The following is a 22,511-nucleotide window of genomic DNA, read 5'->3' as shown; positions in this document are numbered from 1 at the left end:
CTGCTGAATGCTCAGGCTGGACTGCAGGAAGCAGGGTCGAGGCAGGAGTCAATTTGGCAAGCATGTTACCAAACTCCTGATGCAGAATAGCTTCCAACATACTCTGCAAAGCCGGCACCGAGACCACTGGAGCTAGTGCAATTGGTGCGGCTAAGAACTCAGAGAAAGATGACCTCGAAGAAGTGTTTCCTCGATTTTGAGACATGCTTCTTGGGAAGTCTCGAAGCAACTGATCCCACTAAGGTCACTGTTGGAATGGGCTGTAACTCCTGAAGTTCTGGCTTAGATAGCTTACCTGATGGAGAGACTGAGGATAACAGCCCCTCTGGAGACGATTTTACTGATTTCCCCGAGGACGAGGACTTCCCCATCGAGGAAGGCTTGAACGAGGTCAAAGCTTTGAGCCCCGCAGAAGACTTCGACGGAGTCGAGGTCGCAATTGGGGGTCAAGGGTTTGGCAAACGAAGATCCATGGCCTCGAAGATCTTTTCAATTTGAACTCTGTCGTTTGAGGGCCCAATTCTGAAGTGTAGCACAGCGGGCGCACAACTCCGGATGATGATCCGGTCCCAAACACTGCACACACCACTTATGTGGGTCAGTGATGGAGATCGAGCGTTGACATTGCCTACACTTCTTGAACCCTGTGAACAGCCGGGACATGGAATGAAAAACAGCTGCGGCCAAATCAAAACCCGCGGGCTGAGGCTGCAGAGTAGGCTCCGCTGTGACATGACGAGAAAAATAATAAATTCCTTTTATTTTTGTGCAGATCACAATGACCCTGTAAAAAAAAAAAAAGAATACACGAGCCGCGGTGAGAGAAGGCATGAGTTAGAACTAACTCTCACTCAGAGCCTTGAAACGAGTGCTTCTCAGCTCCGCGGAAAACTTAGAACTGAGGAGACGCACGCCCTACGTCAGGCGGGAAGGTACTCGCGCATGCACGGTGCGGCAGTCATGAACTTTCCAAAAGTTCTTCAAGCAAGTCTTCTTGTGAAGCTGTATGCATCGGGGCTGACGTCACCCATATATGGAGAATATGCTGCCTGCTTGTCCTGGGATAAACAAGAAACAATCTCCAGAAAGAAACAAACAAACAAAAATAGTAGGGATGGATTTTACACCTGCTCAAAGGCATACACATATCTTTTTTTTAATAATGTGCTCAATTTGGCCTGAGTTTTACATAAGGGATTAAGTGAGCAATTCAATCCCCCAGTTTATTTCCAACCTCCATCATGAAGAAAGAAAGCTGAGGCCTCACTACTTAATTGGCAGCACTTACACATACAGGTCTGCAAAATGGCAAGTGGCACCTTTTACAACTGGAAGTTGCAAAATCGTGGAAGTGCTGGGTTCATGAAACTCATTTTTAACATGTAAATTGGCTGCTCTTGCTGTTACGTGTCAGTAAATACATGTACACTCCTGAATGTCCTGATAAATATTTTACAGGAAGCTCCACATTCAGCAGATCCTACTATAAAATACAGCAGGAAGTGAGTATGTACTGACCTGGGACATCTAATTCTAACTGAAGGAAGTATCCCAAGGGATGAGATAGAATACAGAAGGAGAAAGGCTAGTGGGGGGAGGGGGAAGACTAGTGAAGAGGAGGTTGGACGTGTTAGCCCTTGCTATAGTGGTGGGGAGGGTTAGAAAGAGACATACCCTCTTGACTCCGCTCTTCAGAAGGTGAGGCTGTACAACTCTGGTTTTGTGGATCTTTATGAGTGAAAGATTGGACAATCCCTTGTCTACATTTTATCTATTTAGTCTTATACAGCTTGAAACTGTTAATTCATGGCACATCCGAGACCTACGGTGCACTCTGAAATGGCCACCTAAGACTTCTGCCTTCTGGTTGCAACGAAAGCTTGCCATTTTAGGATCAGTTTCAGAGCTACTGTCACAGGAGATCAACGTATTCAAATGCATCATAAACTGTTTTTCATTTTCCTGGTATCTTGCTCTAATAAGTGGAAAAGAGTACGCATACACAGCAAATTGTGTAACAAAAGTGTATTAATTTCCAGGCCTTGAAAGCCATTAAGAGAGAACCTCCACAATGAGAACACACATATCTCTACATATTTTAATAACTCCTAAAAGCCTTGAAGAGCTGTAGCGAGTACCCCAGCCACTTGCCTGAGCCAACTCTTTCCGAACCTACCTGAATATGATACATGGTGTTTTGTTCTATTAGAGCAGATATGTCAAATCTGTCCCGCGGGGTAGTAAAATTTGGCCCGCCAAACAATTCCTATTGTCACTGAGATGTGGCCCACCGTTCCTTCCCTCCTTCCATCAGGTGCAGCACAGCTCCATCAATGTTAAAAGGAGCCATGTCAAAATCGGAGCCCTGCTGCCGCCACAGCACATTCCCTCTGCCACGGTCCCGTACGTCAGAGGAGGGATGGAACTGCGGCAGAGGGAACGTGCTGTGATGGCGGCAGGGCACCTGATGGCTGCGCCTGGAGATGGTTGTGCATCGTTTTCTTTAAGTTGCCAGCCTCAAAGCTTCCCTTCTCTGGCATCCTGCCCTCTCTGACGCAACTTCCATAGAGGTGGGGGTTATTGATTTGTATTGTGTGAATGATACTTTTGGACCACGTGGTCAGATTATATATTATTTATAGAGAACAGACAGGAACTTTTTGTTCATCAAGGACTGTGACACTGAGTTACTCGTATTGCAAATCTGAATTATGGCATATGAATCTACAGTCTTACAGATGAACGATGAGCGTTGCTTAAAATACACATCCCTGTTTTGATATGGTTAGTAAACAAGTGGAAGAATGGTGGAAATGAACTGTTAAAAGTTTCTGATGCAAATTGACTTCAGTAGACCAATTCACGATTATGGTTTCACTTTGTGTTTTGTGATTACAATATGTCAGATTTGAAATGTTTATCCTACCAGAGCTGGTGTTAGACAGCAGGCGTGAACTAGGTCCTAAAAAAAAAAATAAAAAAATAAAAAGAGAGGAAAAGTCTTTTATTAATTTTGTTTACATCATAGAGTCAGTGTGGGGTTGGAGAGGTGGTAACCCTATACTTCTACTAAGACTAAGGGGTCCTTTTATTAAGGTGTGCATTTAGCATGCACTAAATCAGTTAGCGTACCTTAATAAAAGGACCCCTAAGTATCTTAATAAAAAATTTGGCCTGCGACAGCCTATTTTTTAGATTTTGGCCCCTTATGTGATTGAGTTTGACACCCTTGTATTAGAGTTTCCTGTGACCATCTTTTCTGTGGGAAGTGGAATATGTATGCTAATGATGTAAAATTATAGCTATTATTTAGACCGTCTTACCAATTTTTAGTTCAAGACAAAGTTACATTTTGTTCTAAAAAGGGCTTACAACCAAAATGGGCATTTGAGGCAATGGAAGATAAAGCAACTTGCTCAAGGTCAAAGGGGAAAGCAGGGTTTAGAATTGCTCTAACCACTAGCCCAGGGATCGTCAACCTTTTCACAGCAAAGAGCCAATTTATCCGAAATGTTTGACCCAAGATTTACAAAAAGCCACAAGAGATAGCTTCTCTCCCTTCCAACCCTTTGCAGATTTCTGCACCTCTTGTCCCTCCCTCCCCGCTCCTCCCCCCAACCTATAGCCAAGGGTGTCTCCTCTTTCTAGGCTGCAACCCTTTAATCTCCCTCCCAACCCCATGAACTCCCTTCCCCAGGCCTATCGAGGTACCTGGTGGTCCAGTGGGAGTCTTTGTGGCAGGAGTGCAATCCCCTCACTCTTAACGCCTCACGTCGGCCTTTTAAAATGGCCGCCGCAACATCTCATGGCAGCTCATGGTACTAGAGGAAATGCAGTTGCCGTTGCAACTGCAAGAGGTCGCGGCAGCTATTTTAGAAGGCAACCACGCTCCTATCACAAAGACCCCCACTGGACCATCAGGTGTAGCGGCATGCTTGGGGAAGGGGGGGATCATGGGGCTGAGAGGGAGATTAAAGGGTCAGGCCTGGAGAGCCGCAGCCACATGCAAGAAGCGCTGCATGTGGCTCGTGAGCCGCAGGTTGTTGACCCCTGCACTAGCCACAAAACACCAAAAGCTACCTAACAGTAACCATAGCTTCTACATGACCTGCTTCAGGCAAATACAACAGCATATTATTTCAAAGAACTACCATTTCCTACTTTTACCCCGAAAAATATGTCTATCCAAAAAAAAAAATAAATAAATAAGTTGTTTTCAGAAAACACAATTCAGTGACAAAACAAAGAAAACGGTGAAAGAGGGAAAAATCTTTATATCAGAAGTAATCATGAAGTACTTCTGAGGACTTAAGAAGTTATCTGATCACAATTCTATAAAAGTAGACTATAAAAAATGTTGCATCCTTTTTGTCATATGCCGATTATACATACAGCAATCTAAGGAATTCCAGGTGAGCTTTTAATCATTCTTGCTAAACTAGAAGCTCAAGATCAGAGGACATAACGGAGGAGAAAAAAGGGATAACACAGTAATTGATAAATACAGTAGACTCTCAGCTACCCGACACCCATGGGGATTGATAGATATCGGATAAATGTAGTTTCTGGTTCCTTGAGAGTTACTATTAAAAACAGGCCTAATTCTATACCCTATACTATGCTATACCATAAACTGTTCCAGACAAACTACCGGACATGTGGTGGGCAAAGCATGGGCATACTCAGGTATGGTGTGCCAAGTTTACACTTAAATTTCCACCAGAGATTGATTTTATTTTCAATTTTAAAGTATTACAGTATGGGCCAGTACATCCGGTTGGCTGCTTAATAGCATCTGAATTGAAACACACAGGCAAAAGAGGTGTATTTTCAATATGATGTCTAAATCGAAATTGGTAATAAAGAGAAAAAAATCTCCATAAACAAATCATGGGAGGTGGGTAGCACTGATCAATAAAGTAATATTTATATTTTTTTATTTTACGAGTATAAATATATAATTATATGAGGCCTCAGTGCAATAGTCAAAGCTACGGTGCTCTGGCGAACCAGTGTTCCAAGCTTAACAATTTAAAGGAGGCTTTTCAAGCCCCACCGTGCACCATCATAGACCTATATACGTGCACAAATCATATTAATAACACGTTAAGTTAATAAACTTTTTCACACAGTGCTAATAAAATTACAGTGCTACCAACGTCTCAAGATTAAGGGCTCCTTTTATCAAGCCGCATTAGCGGAGTTAGCGCAGATATTTCATCACGCACTAACCCCCGCGGCCAGCTAAAAAATTAATGCCTGCTCAATGCAGGCGTTAGCGGCTAGTGCAGCAGGCAGTTTAATGCACGGTATTACTCGCGTTAAACCCTACTACGCCTTGATAAAAGGACCCCTAAGGCTCAAAAAACAGCGAAGTGCTTGAAACTTATCTGCGATGTTTGCCTGAAAAGTTCATATCCAGTGTTGTTCAGAATGTCCCCTTGATGTCCAACAAGGCTTAATGTGTAGCACAGTTTCTAAGCTCAACCGGCACCAGTTTCAGGTACTATACCCTTCGTCAGGAGCTATAAAGAGGATAACTTTGGAGAGCTGTGAAAGGACTTAGCCAAGAATCAAGTGGACGCCACAAGCAAGACAGAAGGGCAGAGACGCAGTTCAATTTAAGTCAGCTGAGGAATACGTCATTGTTTAAAAACTTTATCAACAACATTGAAATCATGAACACACACAGTCATAACAGGGCACTCCATTCGATGTTATCATTGAGTCCCCCAGGGTTAACCGTACCCAACTCAATGATCCAATGTTGTTCCCGTAAAAGTAAGTGGTCTTTCTTGTCACCAACCCAAGCCTCCGATATCTGTTCAAGTACTAGCCACCGTAGATCTTGAAACGTGTGAACCTTCTCCATCGAAATTGGGACATTTTACTGAAAAATTCCCCCTACCATCTATCTCACAGCCACAATCAAACCAGGAAAAAATCTACATTTCCAGTTTGAATAAGCTAGACATTTTTAGATTGAACACATCCATCTGTTAGTACCATTAAAAAAAAACAACCCAAAAAACAAACAGGGAAAAAAGTATGTCTGGCAGCATTTCTAGTGAACTGGCCACACAGACAACATCCCAACAGTATTTCTAGTGAACTGGCCACACAGACAACATCCCAACAGTGTAGAGAGGCAGTGCAATGGACTTCACCATAAGAGGACCCAGGTAGAAATCCCACTTAACCCCTTCATATTGTACGATAGGCCCTCCAGAACAGAGAAACCTACTGTTCCAAACAGTTCACTACTACAATAGCCTTCAGAGTCATATATGGTACAGGAGGTATTTCTATGTTTCAAGTTTGATTAAATTTGATGTTCACGCAATATCATATATTTCAATGCATATTACAAATTAAAAAGGGGACAAATGATAAGACAATTTATTACAAAATAAAATATATAAATAAAAATTTATTACCGATACAAAAGGAAAGGAGGATGAACTACAATCATTAAAGAAAGATGAGAGCTCACATATTTGTACTAAAAAAGTTAAAGTGGGAACTGAGCCTGGGTCCCACTCTTCACAGTCCTGTCCACTAGGCTACTCCATCCACTTGCTTGCTGCTTTCTTAGCAATGGCCATAATATCTAGAGCAGCGGTCTCAAACACGCAGCCCACGGGCCGCATGTGGCTCTCCAGATTTTATTTGCGGCCCGTGGTCTGGACGCGATCAACAGCATTTCTCTTCCCCTTTCCCTTCCTTTTGGAGCAGCAGCGTGTCTGGCCGGCTCATTCCGTTGAAAACCGCGGGTTGGCTGCTCCTCGCGCTATCCACTCCTGCATCGGAAGCCTCTCTGACGTCACAACATCAGAGAGGCTTCAGACGCAGGCGGCTTTGAACGGAACGAGCCGGCCAGACACTCTGCTGCTCCACAAGGAAGAGAACAGAAGGGAAGGGGAAAGAGAAATGCTTCTGCTACATAGAAAAGGGGGACCCTAGGGAAATGCTGCTGCTGCTGCTGCTGTACAGGGAAAGGGAGAGGGAGGGAAAGGGGAAGAGAAATGCCTCTCCTGCACAGGAAAGGGGGAAGGAAAATGCTGCTTCTGTTGTTGCTGCACTCAATTGGGGAAAGAGAGGGAAGGAAGGAGAAGGGAGAGGAGAGGAACAAGAGAAGAAGCCAAGTTCATGGGAGGGAGGGAAGGAAAGGAGATATCAGACCATGGAGGGGGAGGGAGAGATGCCAGAGCATAGGGGGAAGGGAAGGAGACAGATGCCAGACCAGGGGAAAGGAAGGAAGAAGGGAGGGAGAGAAAGGAAGGAAAAAAATGCCAGACCATGGAAATAGGACGGAAGAAGAGAGAGACAGGAAGGGAAGGGAAGACATGGAAACGTAGATTTTGAAAAGAAAGCAGAAAAATTGAACATTAAGTTAATGCCAAAGATGGATGCAAGGCAGAAAGTGAAGATGGAGAGAAAAACAGTCAAAGGACAAAAAGGCCCTGGAAACGTAGTTGAAAGCACAGAAAAATAAAGTCACCAGACAACAAAGATAGGGAAAATTATTTTATTTTTAATATAGTGATTGAAATGTGCCAGTTTTGAGAGGGCTGCAGAAAAAATAGAGTACTTGGAAGGCTGCAGAAAAAATAGTTAATGTCTTATTAAAGAAATGACAATTTTGCATGAGGTAAAACTCTTTATAGTTTATGTATCTTTCCTTTTAACTGTTAAAGGAAAGTTTTATAAACTATAAAGAGTTTTACCTCATGCAAAATTGTCATTTCTTTAATAAGACATTAACTATTTTTTCTGCGATCCTCCAAGTACCTACAAATCCAAAATGTGGCCCCGCAAAGGGTTTGAGTTTGAGACCACTGATCTAGAGCCATCATAGAGCCTGGTATCTAATGTCACTGTCACATCTTAAGGTGGGGGAAGGGAATATCATGCCTTCATCCCTCCAGTGATCATCAGTTGGTTAGTTGAGCACCTTGTTCAACAGCATTATCTAGATCAGGGGTGCCTAATAGGTCAATCACGATCGACCGGTAGCTCGCCAAGGCAAAGTGAGTCGATATCCAGGACTCACTTTGCCTTGGCGATCTATCGGGCCGATCAATCTTCCTCTCCCCGACGTCAATTCTGCCGTCGGAGAGGAAGTTCGGACCAGCCAATCGCTGCCTGGGGAGAGGAAGATTGATTGGCCCGAAGCAGAGAGAGCAAGGGGCGTCGTCGGCTTTGGGGCCTGTTATCCATTGTTGGCGTTTGGGTCCTGTTCCCCAATGGTAGCGGCAGTGGCAATGGCTTGGGGAAGGGCAGGGAGAAAGAAAGAAAGGGGGCAGGCAGGGAAACAGAAGGAAAGAAGAGAAACAGAAAAAAAGAAAGGGGGCATGAAGAGAGAAAGAAAGAAAGGTCAGGGAGAATGGAAGAAAAAGTTGGGGGAGGGAATGAGGTGTGGAGGAGAGGAAGCATACAGGCTGAAAGAAAGATTGGATGCACAGTCAGAAGAAGAAAGTGCAACCAGAGACTCATGAAATCACCAGACAAGGTAGGAAAAATGATTTTATTTTAAATTTAGTGATCAAAATGTGTCTGAATTTATATCTGCTGTCTATATTTTACAATATGGTCCCCTTTTACTAAACCGCAATAGTTGTTTTTAGCGCAGGGAGCCTATGAGCGTCGAGAGCAGCGCTGGGCATTCAGCGCAGCTCCCTGCGCTAAAAACTGCTATTGTGGTTTAGTAAAAAGGGAGGGGGTGGGTATTTGTCTATTTTTGTATGGTTGTTACTGAGGTGACAGTGCATAGAGTCACCTGCTTTGACCTCTTTGAAAAAACCCCGGAATAGGAATGATAATTAACAATTCTATGCATACAGTGTGTGTTGTGTTTTTTTTAAATTTTATTGTTAGTAGATCATTTTGACTTGGTCATTTTAAAAGTAGCTTGCGAGTCAAAAAAGTGTGGGCACCCCTGATCTAGATAATACAATTGAAAATCATTATCTAGATGGCCCCAGGGCAACATATGGGCTGAGCAGGCTATTCACATCTGGTATTTTAAGAAGACTATGACCAGCATACCAACAAAATCCCACCACAGCAGCTAAATATTGGCCTGATTATGTTAGTGGCTGAATTTCACTCACCTTTGCTCTGCTCCAAACATGTCGTTATATGTGGTCTTATATCCTGCCAAATCCTCACTAGAGTTCAAAGTGGGTTACATTCAATAGTAATTTCTAATCTAATCCCTGCAAAAAAGGACTCAATGTGGTTTACATTGACTTCTTACAGTACATCAATTTAAAAAACTATATGAATTATACTATTAAAAAACTAATCCAAAATTGCAGAAAACAAGGAAGTCTAATCTTTTTCAAAAGATTTGATAAGTAGAGCATGACCATAGAGTGATAAATAGAAAAGAGCAAGAACAGAAGACTCCTTGACTGAACACCTTTAAATGATAGAAAACATAAGAACTTAAGAATTACCGCTGTTGGTTCAGACCAGTGGTCCATTGTGCCCAGCAGTTCGCTCACGCGGTGGCCCCCAGGTCAAAGACCAGTGCTCTAAATGAGTCCAGCCTCACCTGTGTATGTTCCAGTTTAGCAGGAACTTGTCTAACTTTGTCTTGAATCCCTGGAGGGTGTTTTCCCCTATAACAGACTCCGGAAGAGAATTCCAGTTTTCTATCACTCTCTGGGTGAAGAACTTCCTTACTTTTGTACGGAATCTATCCTCTTTCAACTTTAGAGAGTGTCCTCTCGTTCTCAATCTGTCTTTATCTGCTAAGTCTATTCCCTTCAGTATTTTGAATGTTTTGATCATGTCCCCTCTCAGTCTCCTCTTTTCAAGGGAGAAGAGGCCCAGTTTCTCCAATCTCTCATTGTACGGCAACTTCTCCAGCCCTTTAACCATTTTAGTCGCTCTTCTCTGGATCCTTTCGAGTAGTACTGTGTCCTTCTTCATATATGGCGACCAGTGCTGGACGCATTACTCTAGATGAGGACGCACCATGGCCTGGTACAGCAGCATGATAACCTTCTTTGATTTGTTAGTGATCCGCTTCTTTATCATTCCTAACATTCTGTTCGCCCTTTTTGCCGCCGCCACACATTGCGCGGACAGCTTCGTCAACTTGTCGATCAGAACTCCCAAGTCTCTTTCCTGGGAGGTCTCTCCAAGTACCACCCCGGACATCCTGTATTCGTGCATGAGATTTTTGTTACCGACATGCATCACTTTACACTTCTCCACGTTGAACCTCATTTGCCACGTCAATGCCCATTTCTCGAGCTTGATTATGTCACGTTGCAGATCTTCGGAATCCTCCTGTGTCTTCACTACTCTGAATAACTTCGTATCGTCCGCAAATTTAATCACCTCACTCGTCGTACCAATGTCCAGATCATTTATAAAGATGTATAAACTATGGAAAAGATAGCTTTATAAGCAGTAGTTCTACAGCCACTTTATTGTGGCAGACCTAAAGGCAATAGTACAACTGAAGTCACCTAATTGTCGATAAAATATTTTTTTTAAAAACTAGACAGGTACATTTGAACTTGATTCAAAACTAGGGGGGACCCCCGTATATAACAGACAGTGCTACTACCTGCTGACTTGCAACCACAAATATGGTAACAAGGGAGAACCTGTCAGAGGATGTGTTAAAAGAAAGCAAATCTATCTAGATCAAGCTTCATACTTGGGCATAAGATAGAATGCATTTTTAACAGCAAGATGGTCATCATGAGCATTTAACTAAAAACAGCCAAAGTTAGACATTTAAAGTTTTTTATACAGTTGCCAGCCCTATCCACAATACACATAAAGGCTTCCGAATATCAACCCCATACACTTTTCGTCTTTTAAAATCAGGAACTTCTGAACTCCTAAAAAAAACACCAAAAACCTGGAAAAATAAGCAGTGCTTTTAAAAATTCCAAACGACGACAATAACAAGAACGAGGGAGAAATAGTGTGGTCTAAAGCAGATGCAAGGAGCCAGCAAATCCGGATGTACTAAGCGGGGTTTGGCCCCAGGAGAAAGTGGCGTTTTGCAGAATGGGCGGCTGGGAACCCTCTGCTTTCTTAAAGCTAAGTTCTGCACTTCAGCAAACTTCTCGTCGCCTCACTTTCTCTCGAACCTGGCTGCTGTCATGCAGCCGCCGCGGCCCTTTTCCCGACCTCACTTATGCCATTTCACAGCCCGCTAAATAGGATGACAGCCCCCCGACTCACCACGACGTGCGCCCCGGCCAGCTTCAGGGCTTTGGGGCTGATGAGAGGCGACACCATGTAGAGGAGCAGCACGAAGGCCACGGTGAAGGCAAGCGCCAAGAGCAGCATTGTCGGCCGAGGCAGGGAAAAACTACCCACAGAAGCGCCACCGCCGCCTGCAGCCTCCTACCCGGGGGTACAACGTCCAGCTATGTTATTGGTGTGTGCACGCGCACCCGCGCGCCCTGCCGCCGGCTCGCTCCGCCCACTGCCTAGCCCAGCGCTGACCTCTCTGCGCGAGACTGGCCGCCCACTTCGTTTATTAAGCGCTGGTAGATGTGTTTGAGGGGGGTGTCTTTTTTTCAACCCTTAGATGCAAGGTTGTTGCTTCTGTATTTTTTAAAAATTATTATTATATTTCCCGATGCCCCGAAGAAGCTGCTGATCCTCCCCGCCCTTTGTTTTCCCCCCTGTGGCTGCTGTTTCCTGGCTCCAGCTTGATGCGCTCGGGAGTTCGCTGCAGGCCTAGTAAGGTTTGGGTCCCCCTGCCGGTAGGCGGCGGTACAGCCCTTTGCCGATAAAAGCTCCCAACTGCTGCCGCGAGACTTCGTTCTTTGGGCAGTATGACACTAGGAACTTCTTCCCCCACCACTCAACTCTATCACCTACCATCCACCCTCACATGGGACTCTGTTAGTGAAAGTATATAGTATTTGCAAATGGGGTGACGAGGGTGGCTTATAGTTTACTGTGGGTTTAATCAAAAGAAAAATAATATTTATATTGTAGATTAAATGTTAAAAGAAAAGGGGGGGTGGTAGAAAGGGAATACATTTATATATTTGATATAAAAGAAAAATAATATTTATATTGTAGATTAAATGTTAAAAGAAAAGGGGGGGGGGTGGTAGAAAGGGAATACATTTATATATTTGATATTACATTAGAAAGAAATTCAAGTGATGTATTTAATTTCAAATGTTTAATTATTTGTACACTTGTTCTAAGATTAAAAAATGAATAAAGAATTTTAAAAAAAGAACTTGAAGAAGTAGGAGAGCAGTGGGCAAAATCCAAAGGAGCTATTTTAACGACAACAAACCTTCTGTAAGGCAAGTAAATAAAAGTAGAATGCAAATGTCTTTCTTAGGATTCGTTCTTTTTTTCCCCACATGTACCCTATGCACAATTTAAACATGCTTATGAGACTAATATTCACGACCAAACTAAGCCAAAAAAAAATTACAAACATGTCACTCTTCACAGGGATAGTAAACACCCAAAAATCCAACAGGACAGAGAACCCACAGGTATAAAACAGTAGAAAAGGAAGTGGGAACGGACAATGAACACTCCACTGGAGATCATTGATGTAAAACCAACTTGTTTATTTCAGAAAAGGACACAAGCAGAAGCTGTGGTGTTTCAGGGTCTGAGGAACGCCTGCATCAGGGATCACTGTGGCGTATATGTTCACAGATGACAGATCTGGGATAAAATAAAGCTCGGTCCAACTAACATGTCAGAGTAACCAAAATCACTGAAAAGCTATGGAAGCATTTTTAAAATAAACAAACAAGTTGGTTTTACATCAGTGATCTTCAGTGGAGTGTTCATTGTCTGTTCCCACTTCCTTTTGTACTCTTCACAGGGTTACCATAGTCGCTGAAAAAAGACATAGTAACCATCTTTATTTTTCTATCTTTGCTAAAGAAATATTTAATCAAAGCAAATATATAAATGGCTTTTAGCTAATGAACACTCAAACAATGCTTTTCAAAAACTTTTAAATCCGAGTTTCACCCATTCTGAGCCCAAATATACTTACTTATCAGAAGAGCAGATAAATCTCAAACGCTGGCTGGCGTCTCAGACAGCATGCATCTCTTTGTTTGAGGGGTTAAAGTTGTGCCGCAAAATTCCTTGATGGATTAAACTAGTATGAAACAGAGAGATCAGCAATACTTTTCTCTTTCTTTAGCATCCCCATGTGTCCAGGCTGACACCAGATTGTTTCTCTCATGTGGTTATGAGCACAGGAAATAAAAAGAGGATATTTTCCTTAAAAATAAAAAAAACCTGAAAGACATATCTAAAGAAGTCCAAAGGACATGTTCTCTTAAGAAGAAAGATGGTAACCCTAACTTTTCTAAAAAAAAAAAAAAGTTATGTGCAAATATATATACTGTATTTTTCGCTCCATAAGATGCACCTGACCATAAGACGCACCCTATATTTAGAGGAAAACAAGAAAAAACCCCATTGTGAACCAAATTCTCCCTGCCAGGCTCTGCACCCAACTCCACACTCCTTGCCAGGCTGTGCACCCTCTCCTCCCTCCCTGCCAGGCTCTGTTCCTGCACCCCCCCTGGTTGTCTAGTGGTGAGCAGGGACAGGGCACAAAGCAAGCAGGCCTAGTAGCATGCAGGCAGGCCCCATACCCCCATGTACCACCCCAGTACCTTAAATCATCCCCCACATACCCCCAGTACCGTTTTTAATCATCCCTTGTACCTTTAATCATACCCCTCTTGTACCTTTTTAATAATACCCCCTTGTACCTTTTTAATCATATCCCCCCCCCCCTTTGTACCTTTAAAAAATCCCCCAAAACAACCCGTACCTTTTTAAATACTTCCCTCCACAGCTCGGCAATGTTTTCTGGCAGCAGGCGCACGAGTCAGGAGCGTGGCGGTCAGGGCCAAGCTTTACACACTCATGCTTGGGCCCGCGCCGCTTTCTGAATGGCTGCAAGCAGTTCTCACGAGACCCGCAAGAATGCCGTCAGCCATTCAGAAAGCAGCACGGGCCCAAGCAGGAGTGTGTAAAGCTTGGCCTTGACCGCCGCGCTCCTGACTCGTGTGCCGGGAAGTAATACAGAGCCGTCAAGGGAGGGATATATACTAGACCACCAGGCTTGGAAACAGGTATGGCGGCGGGTTTTGCAATTCCACGATGGGGGGGGGAGCGGTGTTGAATGGTAATGCGGTGCAGAGGGGCAGTGTTTTTTTTTTCAATTGTCCTGGATGGGGGGGGGGACGAGTGGTGCAGAAAGGTAATGCAGCTGCGGCACGGGGGGTGTTTTCTAATTGTATGGGGGGGCGGCGAGCGGTGCTGAAAGGTGGTGCAGGGGGGTGTTTTTTTCAATTGTACGGGGGGCCGGTGGGCGGTGTTTAACAGGGCAGTGCAGCTGCTACGTGTTGGTTTGGGGTGTTGCAGCTATGCGGGGAATTTAAATTTTTTTACCTTTGCTTCATAAGACGCACGGAGATTTCCACTAACTTTTGGGTGGAAAAAAGTGTGTCTTATGGAGCGAAAAATAAGGTAACAAATCCTAAAAAGAGTAGCAATGTGGCTTAGTGCTTAGAACTGCTGCCTCAGCACCTTAAGGTTGTGAGTTCAATCCCAGCCTGCTCCTTGTGACTGGGCAAGACACTTAGATAGGGTTACCAGATTTTCCCAAAGGAAAATCCAGCCCCATAGCCACACCCCCCAGGCCCACCCTCTTCTGCCCCCAGACGACATCAACACATGCATGGACACAACGCAATGACATCACGTGTGCGTGACATCACCACATTGTGTCCACGTTTGTGCGGATGCCCCTTCCCGATGTGGTTTCAAGGGGAATCTTTTCAAAACCTGGACCAAGTGCCAAGTTTTGAAAAGCCATCCGGACCCCCGGACATGTCCTCGAAAAGGAGGACATGTCTGGGGAAATCTGGACGTCTGGTAACCCTACACTTAGAGCTAGATGCACTAAACAGGGTTGGTAATACCACATGGGTCCAATGCAAGCCGATTTTTGGCTGATTCCAAAAGAGCGATTGGTGCACAAACAAGTTTGCATGCAAATGATTTGCGCAGAGGTTCGCCATAATCCCCGTTCTCTCCTGTCCGATGGATCACTGTGAGAACGATTCTCACACATGCGTAGAGCTGGCAGGGGAAGCCTGAATAGCTGAGAGGCAGGTGAAGCCCCAAAGCAGCCTCCTGCCACTCAGCTGTTTGGGGCAGGAAACCTTTTTTTTTCCTTTTTTATGAACACAGATGTTGTACATATTAACCATGCACAATATCTGCCCCCATTTTTTTAATAAAGTGCCTGCCCCCCTCCCCCGACCACAGCCATCGCAGTCCCCCACCCCAATGACAAACATGGGCCCCTGACCCTCCTTGATAATGACGGCTGCTCCTGCAAGAGACAGGAGAGATGCCTACTCCCTCTTGCCAATGGAGGCCCCCCCCCCCTGTGCCCCGTGCCCCACAAACCATCCTCTACCCCCAAAAAAGAGGCAGGAGGGATGCCCACTCCCTCCTGCCGAAGTTGAGAGCAGGAGGGAGGCTAGGTCCCTCCAGCTCTGAGGCCCGCCTGTCTCAAGTGGAGGGTCCTTAGGGTTCTGAGCCAATCAGGACCCGAGGCTCCTCTGTCTGCATCTAAGCCAATCGGGGCTTTATGCCCCTTCCCATGCATCACATGATATATGGGGGAAGGGAAGGCTCACCATTTTGGACTGGTGGACCTCGGAGCTGGAGGGACCTAGCCTCCCTCCTGCTCTCAACTTCGGATAAAGGTATGGGGGGGTTCAGTGGGGGGAGGCTCGGGGAGCATCCAGTGGCAGGAGGGAGTGGATATCCCTCCTGTCCCTGTCAGGAGGTTTGGGGATCTATGGTCGGAGGGGGTGGGGGTGGGGCGGCTCAGCATGTGTTGGCTTTTTTTAAATGGGGCGGCTAATGTGCATGTGTAGCATACACACAGCATCTGTGCACATTAAAAAAAAGATATGGCATGTTATAAATTAAATATATTAATTTGTAACAGTAGGACAGGTAAGCGGATTGCTTAAAGCAGTGGTCTCAAACTCAAACCCTTTGCGGGGCCACATTTTGGATTTGTAGGTACTTGGAGGGCCGCATAAAAAAATAGTTAATGTCTTATTAAAGAAATGACAATTTTGCATGAGGTTAAACTCTTTATAGTTTATAAAACTTTCCTTTAACAGTTTTACCTTATGCAAAATTGTCATTTCTTTAATAAGACATTAACTATTTTTTCTGTGGCCCTCCAAGTACTCTATTTTTTCTGCAGCACTCACATTTAAAGTTTAATATCTTTTCTTTCTCAAAACTGGCACATTTCTATTACTAAATTGAAAATAAAATCATTTTCCTACCTTTGTTTGGTAATTTCATCAGTCTCTGGTTGCACTTTATTCTTCTGCATCCAATATTTCTTCTTTCAGCCTCCTGTATGCTTACTCTCCTCCAGACCTCATTCCCTCCCCAAATTTTTTCTTTCTTTTTCTATGTCTGTCTTTCTCTGATTCCTTGTCCCATTTTTTGCTTTGTTTCTGGCTCCTTGTCCCCCCCACCTTCTTTCTTTTTTCCTTCTGGCTCCCTGTCCCCCCCCCTTCTTTCTTTTTTCCTTCTGGCTCCCTGCCCCCCCCTTCTTTCTTTCTTCCTACCTGCCCTCCCCCATGCCACTGCCGCCAGGGAATAGGTGGCTGCTGCTGCTGCCGCCATCGGGAACAGGCCGAGATCTCCACGGGGCCAACCAACTCTTGCCACCCGACGTCAATTCTAACGTCGGAAAGGACGTTCCGGGCAGCAATTGGCTATCCAGAACGTCCTCTCGATGTCAGAATTGAGGTCGGGCGGCGAGAGAAGCAGGGAGATCAAAGAGCATGGTGCCAGCCTGTTCCCCGATGGCAGCGGTGAAAAGGGAAGGGAAGCAGTTGGGCACCTCTGCTCTAGATAAGCCGCGAGCCGCACACTAGGAAGAACAGTGGAGGGTGGCCAGCTGTGCGGACTGCCCCCTCCCCTTGGTATGCCACTGGAGCAGCAGCGTGTCTGGCCGGCTTATTTCATTCAAAGCCGCGGGTGGCGGCTCCTTGCGAGATCCGCGCCTGCGTCTGAAGCCTCTCTGATGTTGTGATGTCAGAAAGGCTTCCGATGCAGGAGTGAATAGCGCAAGGAGCCGCCAACCCGCGGCTTTGAACGGAACGAACCGGCCAGACTTGCTGCTGCTCCAAAAGGAAGGGAATGATCCAGTCTAGACCGCGGGCCGCAAATAAAACTTGGAGAGCCACATGTGGCTCGCGGGCTGCATGTTTGAGACCGCTGGCTTAAAGCGATCACGTTTCTGTGCATTGGGAAGCCATGTTAGATTATCAATCTGCTAGTTTACATGGCATTTCAATATTAATGACCTTATTTGCATGGCCGGATTAGAGAATGAATGATCGTGCACAAAACCATGTGGTGAAAAGTTAAATGACTGAAATTAGGACAGCTCTGAAATTAGGACAGCTCAAACTGCATAGCTAAGCAGCTGAAATTAGGACAGTTCAAAAGCTATTTTAAATTCAGCTGGTAGCAATGCTAGCCCTGCTACTGAATAACAGTTTTTGCGATTTCCCTTTGCTCACCCCCTCTGCCCCAAAGTGGTCTACAGCTTTCTCACAAACCTCTCCCCCTCCCCACCTATCAGTCATGATAGGTTCCCCCTGGACCTTTCTGGTGATCCAGTGAGGCAATGGGGACAAAAGTGAAACTCATTCACTCATTCCTGCCCCTAGAAGCTGCCTTCATAAAATGGCTGCTGAGGCATCTAGAGGCAGCCTTGTGATATTCAGCCAGGGTCTGCATAACTAATGTGACCATTTATTTTTTTCATCAAAAGGGGACATCTATTAATTGTCAGTCCCGCCACCAATCCCACCCTAGCCCCGCCCCAAATTTCTTCCATTCATTTTTCATGTACACATAATATCTTATTAATTCATAATGGTAACCATAACATTTTTTTTAAACTTCAAAGCACACTATACGCAGAGAAAATGTTAATTATTTATATTTGGGGGGGGGTTTCAAAGATGTCAAGGCAGATGATTTTAAAATATACAATATATGATAGAGTAAACACTTTCAACACTGAATGTGAAGATGTCCAAAAATGTAAGACAGGAACAGCATAGACCTAACTCAATCCAAAAAATGAAGGAAAAAGCCTCAGAAAGGGCCCTCCCACTTCACCAAAATGGCTCAAAGAGGTGGTCGAGCGTTCACCTCACTGGCAAAACACCTTCATTGTGTGATAAAGTCTTATGCTGTGCTGTAATGTGCCAACAGAAATTAAATAAAAGAGGAAATATTCCACTTATCTTCACTGATCGGTACACCAACGATGGCCAGCGTTTCACAAATTCATGCTGCCTCAGGGTGTATCCCGACCGATCAGGTTTCTAGGAGCACAAAGGAAAAGAATGTAGATAATTAAAAGTCTCTTACTGATGTGTCCCAGACGAATAAAGATCCGCATAGCATAGCATACAAAGGACATACCTTTCAGAACAGGACGCCAAACCGCCTCTTGCTTCTGAGATGGCTCCCACAAGTGACACTCGATTTGAATGATCCTAATAGTGAGACGTAAGCACAGGAAGTGCGTCATCAAAGACGCTATTCGCTGGAATGGGCTGTATGTCAATGAGTCAAAGAAGGGGCGGGACAAAAATGCTGATCCATGAGAAATGTAGTGTCTGACCAAACTCAACTTGATAAACCGTGCACATAGTAACAGTGTGTGATATGTGAACAAAGCCAAAAAACAAAACTCAAAAATGGATAGAAATCATGTGAAACAACTGGCATTAGGACGAAGTGTTACCATAAAACAAAAATTAAAAATTAAGTGTAAACATCAGAAGCAGTGTCAGTAAAAAGCACTCCAGTCCAGTCTTTGATTCAAACCCACAGGTTCCTCACTATTCAGAAGGTGAATCCAATACTATTCAGCTTGTAACAAACGGTGGGATCAGTTGTTAACATTTTCTCTAATATGGTCAATGCAAAAGCAATGTAACTCATTGAACATGTGGTTATATTCTAGACAATGAACCACAAGTGGAGCTTGGATTTTATTATGATGTAAACAACTTTTGTGCTCTGTCATACGCTGCCTAAAAGAACGTGTAGTCTGTCCAACATAGATCTTTGAACAGGGGCAAATGATGGCGTAAACAACAAAAGTGGTGGTGCAGGTCAGATGTTTAAGGCCAAAAACTTGACCTGTAACAGGATGCGTGAAACTATTGGTTAACTCCATTGTTACCTCGCAAGTCATGCATGCTCCACACTTGAAGTGTCCGGCTGGTGAGTTGATAGTCTCAAACGGACTTGCTTGTGTGATATTAACGTCAGAGGGACTTAATAGCTCTTTGAAATTCCTTTGGCGTGTAAATGCGATCCTCAAATGTGTTTCAGTGAACAGCGGATTTAACTTCATGATATCCCAATGTCTCTGTAGCATCTTTGTAATGGCATTCATTCTGGGAGAGTATTGCAGGATGCATGTGGCCACGTTATCGTCAAGGTCCTTGTCTCTCAGGGTAAACAAGAGGTCCCTGTTCAGGAACTTAGCCCTTTTATAAGCCTTCTTAAGTGTTGGACCCAGGTAACCTCTCGTCTTTAGTCTGGCATATAACTGCTTGCTCTTAAGTTTGTAATCAGTGAAATCCGAACACAAACGACGATATCTAAAAAATCTGAGAGGTTGGAAGGCTTCATTTCAAAGGTAAGGGGTGGTTACTGGAAAAATCAAGAAACGTGTTTCTATCCGTGATACTGTAGTCTCAATCACCCCATCTTTCTTGGTAACTAAAACATCCAGAAAAGAGATCTGACTTGGATGACACGTCATGCTAAATTTGATCTTAGGATGTCCTTAGACACATGCACATGCATCCTTAGACATCCTAAGATCGAATTTAGCATGACGTGTCATCCAAGTCAGATCTCTTTTCTGGATGTTCTAGTTACCAAGAAAGATGCCCTTTTCTCCAAACTTTGCATCTTTGGAACCCCAGCTACACTCTTCTAACTGCTACCATCTGACTGCCCGAGGTGCCTAGATTCTTTTTGGTAGCTCTCTACTATCTTCGCACTGTGTAAGGAGTGTTTTGCCGATCAAGTCATCGCACTCGGGGAAAGAAAAAGCTCCCGCCATGCTGGCTAAGATGGCGGCAATGCAGACGGCGGAGATTCTGGCGGGTGGGTTTTCTAAATATTGAAGTGGTGAACTGACCGTCAATGATCCTGATCTTAAGACCAAAAATTCAATCACACAATCCGACAACGTGGCCTGGAATGACATGTTGGCAAGGAAAGAAAGAGTTAAGTTAAGGTCAGCATGATAGTGGAATGATGTTTATCTTGTAGAGAGGAAAAAAACAGTGGAAACCTGACGTGGCTTCAACTCCTGAGGACGCCTGTGTGGCAAAATGCAAGATTGTGTTGGGCTGGCTTGAACATTTTGTCAGTTGTTATTCAAGAGAGAACAAGATCTTATCATGAAAGCAGGAGTTTAATCCATGAAGCACCAGTTTGGCAAGGACATTTTAAATAAAACACTGGACAATGTAGAACTGATTATCCAGGTTTTCGGGGCAACAAGGGCATTTGCCTGGGTTGTCTGTTGAAATAGGTGTTTGTTATGTCAAAGGGTGGTATATTCAATATACAGTGGTACCTCGGTTTATCCCAGGACAAGCAGGCAGGTATTCTCACTAGTGGGTGATGTCATCCGACAGAGCCCCGATACGGACATCTTGCAAGCATGTCTTGCTTGAAGAAACTCAGAAGTTTCGAGATGCCCGCACCGCGCATGCGCCAGTGCCTTCCCGCCCGAAGGTCCGGGCGTGTCTCCTCAGTTCTTTTTCTTCCGCGGAGCTGAGAAGTCTATCTTCAACTTGCGCCCATTGAATCTCTTTTTTTTGCCTTCTATTTTGCCGCGGGTTGAGTTCTTTTGGCTCTCCTGTGCATTTCTTTCTTTCTTTGATTTCTTTTTTCAAAAAAAAAAAAATAAAATTTTTTTTCCTTCCGATACCGGGTCGGCCGCGTGGCTGGGGCCCCGCGCCTTCGACCTTGTGGCGGAGCTTTTCCGGCCTATGTCCTGGCCGATTACCGGTTTTAAAAAGTGTAGCAAGTGCCAGCGCGCGATTTCGCTCACGGACCCTCATCGACGCTGCTTACAGTGTCTGGGACCGGATCACTTCCCGAAATCGTGCTGGCCTTGCTCCACTCTGACGGCGAGAGCGTTTAAGCGCCGCTGTCTGCTGTGGGAGTCCATGTTCAAGATGGAAGCTTCATCCTGCAGCTTCGACATCGACGGGTGCTTCGACTCCTTCCGCGAAGCCCTCTGCCTCCCCAGCTGCTTCGGGCCTCCTGAAACCGGCATCGTTCACACCGGTTTCGGCCCCGGCTTCGGTGCCTTCCTCCGTCTCCTCGGAGCAGGTATCGACCCCGACAGTTCCACCGGTGGTGCTCAAGGTGCAGAAGACTGGCAAGCAGAAGCACGCAGCACCGAAGGAGCACAGAGACCGTGCGGAAGGGCCCCCTTTTGGTGCAGATCCCTCCATATCGGCTTCGTTGCGGTCCCTTCTGGAGGCTCAGTTCATGGAGCTCATGCAGACCATGGGGCCTCGGCTGATTGCCACCATCCAGGGTGACCTCCCAGCTTCGGCTTCGAGGGGCGGACCGCCCCCTCCTCCTCGCCGCACGACCTCGTTGCTCGGCGAGGAGGAGCGGCGAGCGATGTCCAGGTCCTCGAGGAGGTCCTCCATTAGTGCTGTGCCTCCTCTGGAACCAATTCCCTCGAGGAGGGCCTCCCTTAGTGATATGCCTCCCTTGGAGCCCATCCCCTCGAGGAAAGCCTCGTTTAGTGACCTGCCTCCCTTGGAACCGATTACTCCGCCCCATGACTCAGTGTGGCGTCCACCTTCAGGGCCACCCAGTCCTGGGCATAGCAGGAAGCAGGACGAGTTCTTCCGAACCCCCTATCAAACCTGGGCGTCGTCGGGGGAGGCGCCGACTCTTCCGCCTCTGCGATCGACGGCATCGAGTCCGATCTGCTCCTTGGAGGCGTCTGACCCAGTTTCTCACAGACGGGCTCGATCCCCCCTTCCAGGCATCGAGAGGGGCATCGATCCAAACATTCTTCGAAGCATTCCTCTCGGCACTCGACCGTCTCACCTCAGAAGAAATTGCCTCGGTTGGGGTATGCTGCTTCGACTGGGTCTCCTCCTCCGGGCCCGGAGTTCGAGGACTCCGAGGTTTTCTACTCGTCCTGTTGCTCGCAGGCCTCTCTGGAGCCTGAAGCCTCTTCTTCTTCTAGTCCGTCTCGCAGACCGGCGACGGCGGACCAACTGTCCTTTTCATCGTTCCTCAGGCAGATGGCAGATGACATGGACATTACTCTCGATGCTGGGTCTCGATATTCCAAGGAGTATCTCGATACCATGCACTTGCCTCGTCCTCCG

General features: G+C 45.4%; 1 protein-coding gene across 3 annotated transcripts in view; it reads right to left on the bottom strand.

Moving 5' to 3' along the window:
• The window catches only part of KDSR (3-ketodihydrosphingosine reductase), a 96,233-nt gene extending 84,607 nt beyond the window's left edge, over window positions 1-11,626 (bottom strand). Inside the window, exons 1-2 of one of the 3 annotated variants that reach the window (XM_033935305.1) lie at window positions 11,215-11,626; window positions 2,927-2,962 (exon numbers count right to left, since the gene is read on the bottom strand). In XM_033935305.1, coding sequence (XP_033791196.1) covers window positions 2,927-2,962; window positions 11,215-11,322 — 144 coding nt within the window. In that variant the 5' untranslated portion in view covers window positions 11,323-11,626. The remainder of the gene's footprint in view (window positions 1-2,926; window positions 2,963-11,214) is intronic. The other 2 variants (XM_033935303.1, XM_033935304.1) reach the window with 2 other exon arrangements.
• Window positions 11,627-22,511: the final 10,885 nt, after the last annotated feature.

Source organism: Geotrypetes seraphini, chromosome 2 (assembly GCF_902459505.1).
Source record: "Geotrypetes seraphini chromosome 2, aGeoSer1.1, whole genome shotgun sequence".
NCBI lineage: Eukaryota > Metazoa > Chordata > Amphibia > Gymnophiona > Dermophiidae > Geotrypetes > Geotrypetes seraphini.
The sequence above is the reverse complement of the archived record's forward strand: the minus strand, read 5'-3'. Positions and strand labels throughout refer to the sequence as shown.